General features: G+C 41.7%; 1 protein-coding gene across 1 annotated transcript in view; it reads right to left on the bottom strand.

The window, feature by feature from the left end:
• Window positions 1-780: 780 nt before the first annotated feature.
• Window positions 781-8,241, bottom strand: part of TSL (Protein kinase superfamily protein) — a 55,257-nt gene continuing 47,796 nt past the window's right edge. Inside the window, exons 13-15 of the mRNA XM_087402268.1 lie at window positions 1,803-1,857; window positions 1,267-1,428; window positions 781-1,137 (exon numbers count right to left, since the gene is read on the bottom strand). Coding sequence (XP_087258394.1) covers window positions 1,036-1,137; window positions 1,267-1,428; window positions 1,803-1,857 — 319 coding nt within the window. The 3' untranslated portion in view covers window positions 781-1,035. The remainder of the gene's footprint in view (window positions 1,138-1,266; window positions 1,429-1,802; window positions 1,858-8,241) is intronic.

Raw genomic sequence — 8,241 nt, 5'->3', positions numbered from 1 at the left:
GATTTTCTAATCTTGTACTTGCTACTCTCTACTTTGGGGATGGCATCTTTGTAAATATAAAGACATGGATGTCACCGAAAAACAAAATAAAGTGTTCACACATATACATGTATATGCATATGTAAAGATGCACTTTGGCGACTTTGGGCCCAATAAAAAAACCGGGTATAGAAGCCCCAAATCCTAAGACTCAGACCTCGGTGGCCTAGAAAAACAAACCTAGGGCTCGACAAAATATCTCCATGATTGCCCTTGGACCCCTAGATCTCGACGACCGAGAACCAAAATTAGAACCGGCTAGACACTTGACCGATACGTAACCCCTCAACCTATTGAGAGAGAGAGAGAGAGAGAGAGAGAGAGAGAGAGAGAGAAAGAGAGAGAGAGAGATTAACATGTGCAGAAGCCCTCACGGGACTATGAGACCAAGTACACATCCAAAAAAGAGAAACCCTTACATCTCTGAGTGTGAGAGAGAGTAGAGTGCACAAGGCATCTCAGCTCTATTTATTTAGCACATTACTAAAGTCTATTACTATTGTTGTGAAGTGGCATTCATTACATCATTTTTAGATTGACAGTCTTTGGGTCTAGGATTAAAATCTCGTATTAGTTCTGTACCATCTCGATAAACAGCCCATTTTCCTTCCTTTCGCACTTCTTTTACTTTTTTCAATTCTGCATTTCTTGCCTTGAGCTGAGTCCGGGGGGGGGGGAGAGAGAGAGAGAGAGAGAGAGAGAGAGAGAGAGCACATGCCAGCAGGAAAGGGTTTTGCCTTTAAAAGAATAGTAAATTTTGCCCATTCCGATACAATGTGAAAGTGTGCTTGGTAGCGCCTTGAAATCTTTCTTCTTGCAAATTTCTCCCCACTTTGATACAAATACACAAATGTGTTTATCAACAGCTTAAAGTCCATTGTCATTGTAGAGTCACTACATGTGATGATCACATATTGAGGAATTAAGTGGCATGGCAAAATTTTAACCCCACCACTGGATACAACAAATATATTACAAGCAGGAGAGATTATGACGTCAAGGCTTTCCTTTAAGATATGATAGATATGGATCATGTGCAGCTGTTAGGACATCTGGTCGGTCTATTTGATTGTAGGTCAGACATCTCCGGATAAATTCCTGTAGATAATACCATTTTGTTGATTTTTAACCAATTCATGTCTACTTAAATTAGAGGTCAAAACCATAAGCATCATCCAGAGTTGAACCACAATATACTATGGATAAAAGAATGTAAATATAGTTTACCTTTGCCTCCATTGAAACAGCTGGTTTAGAAGGAAATTCAACTTTGTGAGCCTTTATTATAGTATCCTCTCGCAGTATTCTTTCTTGGGTTTGACCATGTCCAAAAGGCCGTCTTCCAAAGAGCATTTGGTAGAAGAGGACTCCTGCTGACCAAACATCTACCTGTACACGTATTACATGATACTACAGATGGTGAACACTAATTCACTTTTGTAGGAACTGAATAGTGTGCACAATATGCATGGAGTATGGGGAGAGAGAGAGAGAGAGAGAGAGAGAGAGAGAGAGAGAGTTTTAAAAGTCTTCGAAAGACCAAAGGGTCTATGAGACTGAAAGAACCTAATAGAATGAGATGACAGGCCAGACCCCTAAGCAGGCATAAACACCCATGATGAATACAAAATAGAAATAATCATAAAGATGGTAGTGTGTTTGAGTGCCTTCCTAGTTTTTGCCCTGGGGAAAAGGAAAGGGGGGGAAAGGGGGTGGGCGGGGAGGGTCAGAGAGAGAGAGAGAGAGAGAGAGAGAGAGAGAACCTTAGATGATATAAGTGGGGTTTTGTTCACTTCAAAGCACTCCGGAGGTAAATACCTGCAATCACCATCTTAGTCTATGTATGAATAATAACTCTGAATGTGTTATCTCAGTCCCCTTTTCCCTTTAAAAAATAAAGCTTTTCACAAATACAGAGAGCACTAACCACAATTCTTATTGACAATTTCAGTCTATTTATTCAGGAGTCTTCTACCTGTGCTAATCTACTCTAAAGGCATGGATCAGGATGGATGGTAGGGGAGAAGCATGATTAGTTGCTCTTTTTTCTTGTTGCTGTTAATGTATGCCAAGGATGTGATCATGCTGATAAAAGCAATCTACAGAAACTCTTTACGCATTGCATCAATTCAAGGAACATACACGAATGCAGGAAATGTCAGATTGAAGGCAAAGTCTTGGCAGATTGAACATAAAGCTGGATATGCACTCTGCTTTTGCAAAGGGGAGAATTTGTACAAATGTAGGCTGTAGCTTTGTCTGTACAAAAAGCTTCACGACTCAATGCAATTGTGGGCTACCATACTAGTAGTCCAAGAACACCTAGGAAGCCCTGAGTGTCCACAAGGCTGTCCTAGGATCTATCTTTCAGGTTACTGCCATGAGTATCATGACTTGCTGGGGACTAGAGGTGCAATATTGCAGAATACTACAAGGGCATGTGTATGTGACAAAAGCTGAGTGGCATTTGTCACATGCATAGAGGTGGAGTCCACAACCTAGGTGGCAGTAGAGTTCTTCCAACCAGTGAGAACTGTCATGCTTGACTGTGTGATGACACTCTTACAAGCATTAGCTGTACATGGTGACAGCTTGCAGAATTTCTGTTAGATGTGCTTCCTTGATTCTTACAGGTGCTATCAGACAAGCTTATGTTCCTGGAAGACAAGAATTAGTGCATCTAAACAATGATCACACAGGGATTGACATAAACGACGACCGAGGCTTTACCAAAAAAACCTACAGAAGTGCTGTCAAACACATTATCCCTTCATTGATTAAGCACCCAGTAAAGTTTGGAAGAGAATAATGAGCATGGTTTACATGTTGGGCTAAGTAATGGGAGGTTTCGATTGCTTACACCATCCATATAGTTTACCCAAGTCCAGACTGTGTCAAGAGGTGTAGGGTATGGAATGAGATCAACGAGTATCGTGCTATCTCGTTCAGAAGATCGCTAGCCTCAATCTAGATCGTGAGACATCACGTCTAAGGATGTCAATCTGTCACTGCTGCTCGGGCTCTCCAACTCAGAGAAATTGTATCTCCATAGAAATCTGCTATAAGAAGTCTAAGAAGACTAAGGACTGCTATGGTGGATATGCGTAAAGACGGGAAGCAGTGAGAGGGTGAGTTGGAGAATGCATCGAAAAGCGTTTCGACACAAGACAAAACTACACGAAATGCTGTTTCGCCCAAATCCTGAAATATTTTTTTTAACAGCTTTTTTTCGTTTTTCAATTATTCAATGTTCATATATCTAGATTCTAGAATCAATATGCTTTTCAATCCATAAAGATTGGTTTATCTGAAGTTGAAACTTGAGAATCAAGATTGAAAGCTTGAAATAAATTTGAAGAATGTGGTTTACATTTTAAATCTCCTTTTTGGGTGTGTCTTGACTTATGTTCCTCTTTGTTCACTCTAAACTTGAGTATAACATATCTTATTTGCCACTATCCTTGAATATATTAAGTATCATTTCAAAACCTATCCGCTTCGTCTGACAACGCGAAACAAAACGAAAGAAAACCTATTGAAATGCCGAAACAAACGAAACGTTTCTTGTGACACTGGATGGGATGTGAAGCTATGTTTGGTTTTCTCTACCTGTTCTCTGTCTTTTGACAGCACATTGTGTCAACTCCACTTTTCACAAAACCTTTCGCATTGTCAACTCCCCTTCGCTTTGGTCATCTAACAATGGCCCAAAACCGAGATGTTAATGCTTTGTTATACTATTGCCTCTTTAGAGATCAATGCTATAGAAGTCACTCACAGTCTATGTGGAATTCCATTCCATGCGGAATGAAACCTCTGCCTGATTTTTGCTTGTTGAAAGCTCTGCACAATTGCCTTCAGCAACTTGAGCTTTTCTTGCTTGTCCAATGCTTTGCTTTTCATTTATAAATAAATAGAGGTTCTCTCTACCCCATTTGAGCACATCCACGTATTGGGTTCGCGAGTATTGCTAAGGCGGGGCAATTTATCTGAAGTGATCTCCTTTTGTAGAGAGTATAAGGTAACGATTAGTTGTTCACTCTAAACTTGAGTATAACATATCTTATTTGCCACTATCCTTGAATATATTAAGTATCATTTCAAAACCTATCCGCTTCGTCTGACAACACGAAACAAAACCTATCGAAACGCCAAAACAGACAAAACATTTCTTGTGACGCTAGATGGGATGTGAAGCTATGTTTGGTTTTCTCTACCTGTTCTCTATGTCTTTTGACAGCACATTGTGTCAACTCCACTTTTCACAAAACCTTTCGCATTGTCAACTCCCTTTCGCTTTGGTCATCTAACAATGGCCCAAAACCGAGATGTTAATGCTTTGTTCTACTATTGCGTCCTTAGAGATTGATGCTATAGAAATCACTCAGAGTCTATGCACGATCGCCTTCAGCGACTTGATCATCATCTTCAACGCTGCATCATCATGATACCCTTTAGAATCACCATCTACATCTAGTGATTACCAATATCTTCGCTATGATGGAAAAGGAATCGTTAGAGTGCATGACTACATATTAGTTCAACCATGAAAACTACCTCGAAGAATGCTTTTGGTGAGCAGTTGAGACCACAAAAGTTCTTTATTTATTTCGTTTTGAGAGCCGGCTTTGCTGTGTGAGGCACTTACACCCACCAAACATCTCATGGAGAACTCTTTCCCCCCACCTTATTTATTCGGCACCATCTCAAGTGTGGACCCTCCGTATTTTACGAGAAACTTAGAGAGCGGAGAAGATACCAAGACCCTGACGGACCCAGGCATGCGAGACTTGCCTTTGACCCCCAGGCCTCCAACTCACCATGCGCTAAAACTCCATAAACCAGAGGGTGCTCCGACTAGAGCTGCCATACCCATACCGAGCGTTGGCTCAATGGTGGTGTCACCAAGCATTTAGAGTCTCACCCATCTCCTCATGCCCTGCATCAACGTGGTACCCTCTACGTACTTGCATTCCCAACTCTTTTCGCTACGTACTTGCATTCTTCTTCTTCTCTTCTACTCTACGTGTTGTTGAAGCGCATGCGAACACTTTTTGTCAAGAACCAATGTATATGTGATGACGTATTACTGCCGTAAGTTCTAGTCGACAAGAGTTTTCCTCCATCATGGGCTACACATCATCACGATCTCGCCCTTCCCCCGAGTCCCCCTTGACACTTACACCATCATGAGGTCACTTGTACTTATGAGGACGATGTTGATGACACCATTGATGCTATATGACTATGTATTTTTAGGACTTAGCATTCAGCATGGATGATGGTTGGTGCTCGCTTAGTAACTCCACCCTTTTGCTTGTTTGTATCAGGTTTTTATCACTCTCATAGACACATCGGTCTTTCGTAGACTTTAATAGACTTTCTTTTTTTCTTTCTGCTCAAGCGTGCATGTACTATGATCCACACCTTTGCAAGATCTAATTTTTAGATCGTTTATCACCTATGTGGAACGATGTTTTCCAATCAAATGAGAGTTCGGTCTCCTAGTGTTTCTCCTCCAAGATTATATGTAAAGAATCTTATGCAAGCACACTAATTATGATGTAGATATGATTCCATCAGCTATTGCATGAGGCTGAACAATTATGCAAAATCTAGATTGTCTCGCGTCTATCAACTCGGTCCTATTAATATTGTTGATCTCCTTCAAGAGTACTTTTAAAAAGCGTAGATTCTGTTTTTCATTATCTCAACCCGCAAAATTAATCAGAGAGTGACCTCTAAACTATATCATGTCTAGTATCTGATGAAAGCTTTCACAGAACTTAACAGTGCTTTGCCACTACGTGCTTGGTTGATGTCCTATCAGTGTTGTTCATCTCCTTCGAAGCATTCTTTCTATCTACAAATCGCGCTACGTCAGTTTAGCACAGAAAATTAGAGCACCCCCACGCTTCTACAAAGCATACACTTCGTTTTCCATGATCTCAGCCTCCAAAATGAATCAAAAAGTTTCCTCTAGGGTAACATTCAGACCCGGTACTTACGGCTCACGAGCATATGTTAATTGTGGAAGTCCCTAGTCCACTGTTACCAAAATGATTGATCCATCCGAGAATTAATTTATGATGCCTTTAAAAGAAAGTGAACTGTGGTCAATTAGAACTATCCTTATTTAAAGGACTGTGAACCGTTTGATATTCATGAGTTTGAGTGTTTGTCCTTTCTTGGATCGATTTCAGGTTATCTTTCTCGAACCTACCTTCCCATTCTGTCGATACTAGGTTCCTAAAATCTCATTTATCCCACAAAATTTGGAATGTTTGAAATGGATTTCGCGAATCTAGTTTGGAAGCTGACACACTTGACAAGTATTTGCGTCCAGATTGTCCCTCTCTCCTATTGGGTGATTAGGTGAGCAGAGCCATGGATCAGTTGCAGCAATGATGGTCCTCGTTCCATGTCACACACGGATTTAAAATAGTTGTGGCATCAGAGTTGTTTTCTTCTTCAGTATCATCCTCTTGAGCCTCTCCATGGTTGTCTTTCTCCCCAAGTTGAAAGGGAATGCCAATGGTGAGACATAGAAGAAGAGAGTTCTCTTTGACCCTCGCATAGGGGCTTGAAATCGCTTGAAGATCAACCAATTTCAGTGAGTGGAATTCAGCCCCTCTCCTGTCACATGCACCCCTCCACTTGGGTGCAAGGTGACAACTGGCTACATCGACAAGTGCTAGTGGATCCCGATTCTAGGTGATTTTGTCATGCCGTGATCCCATTGTGAGCCCTAGTCCAAGGACAATGAGGCACGAGCTACATAGGTCAGTCTCTCAAGCCTTAGATCAATCCCTGTTCACTAGTAACCACTGGAGAACACAGTAGGCTAGTGTTTCCATCTTATGGTTTAGCTAGGTCTAGGTCTCAGCCTAGGGTGGGAACCCATAAAGGCCCCAACGGCTGGACCAAGAGAAGAGGACAGGAGCAGCCAAGATAGGAGCCCAAAAGGGCCCGCTGAGGCAGCTCCACATCAAGGGAAATGGGCCAAGGAAGGCAACTTTTATAGGCTTCCTTCTGCCCCTCCCTAAGCAGCCTGGAGGGGTGGATTTAAGGGCCAACCAGCCGACTGGCTATTTCAGGCTGGTTGGGCCAGCCAACCAACCCCCTCCAGCCCCCCATATAAAGGGGGGCTTTCTGCCCTCATTCCTCATTCAGTCCCTCCTCAGATCAGCCTCGTTCTCCAGCCCCAAAGCAGCCTCTAGCCCCTCTAGAATTCCCTGCAGGACATCAGCAAAATCAGCAGCCTTGGGTGATTCTAGGAGGTGTGTACGCAGCACCATAGCCCAGGCTCTGAGTAGAGGTTTGGAGTTCTGTTTCAGCGGCTTCCTTTTCCAGTTTTCAGCTTTTTCTTAGCTCTCTTTAGCTCCACAGTTTGCCATGCCTTATCTACATTGTTGCCCGATTCTCTTTCATGTGGCTCCAAGTGTGCCATGACGTCTTGAGTTTTAAATCGATGATTCACAATGCTACTATAAGCTCTACAATTGGCGAGATACTGGCTTAATACTTTACGAGGTAAAGCTTGAGCTTCCAAGTAGCCTTGGTTGCTGTTTTATTTTACGCCATTGCAATCGTAAGGCAGTTGCTTAGTCTTGGTTTTCATCCTCTATGTACAAGGTTAATGTACAAGGACAAGAGGAGGCTATCTATGATGTAGACATCCATCATTAAGTAATGTATTTAATATAAAGAGAAAGGACTCTCCAACCTTTCTGGAGTCTATACCTCATGAGTGGTTGGCAACACAACTCCTTTGCTTCATGGCTATGCCGAGCATTCCAACTCGAAGGTAAATAATGCTCTCTCATCCCTTTTACTATTGTTTATGCGATACAAAATGCATGGAATGCATTCCAACACGAAAGCCACACAATTCACCAATTAAAGTAAAAGGGACGCACAATACACTTATTTGCTTTGATTGAAAATAGACGTATAAGCTCAATCATAGCGAGTAGGGAGGGAGGTCAACAATAAGAATGGCAAGTGCAAAATTGCATGTTTGTGGGGTTGCCAAAGCACAATAACATCTATATTCTAGGTAAGCATTTCCCGATTGATTACAGCAGATACTGTGAATTTTATGAAGACTATAAACAAACATTTAGCGGCTTTAGTACTAAAAGGAGAACTAGAGTTTGACAAAGTTGTCATGATGATTCTTATAAAGACCATAAACCAGAT

This window comes from Dipteris shenzhenensis, chromosome 3 (genome assembly GCF_047967505.1).
Source record: "Dipteris shenzhenensis isolate YYH24624 ecotype China chromosome 3, Dip_SZ_1.0, whole genome shotgun sequence".
Lineage (NCBI taxonomy): Eukaryota > Viridiplantae > Streptophyta > Polypodiopsida > Gleicheniales > Dipteridaceae > Dipteris > Dipteris shenzhenensis.
This window is presented reverse-complemented; position numbering and strand designations above follow the sequence as displayed.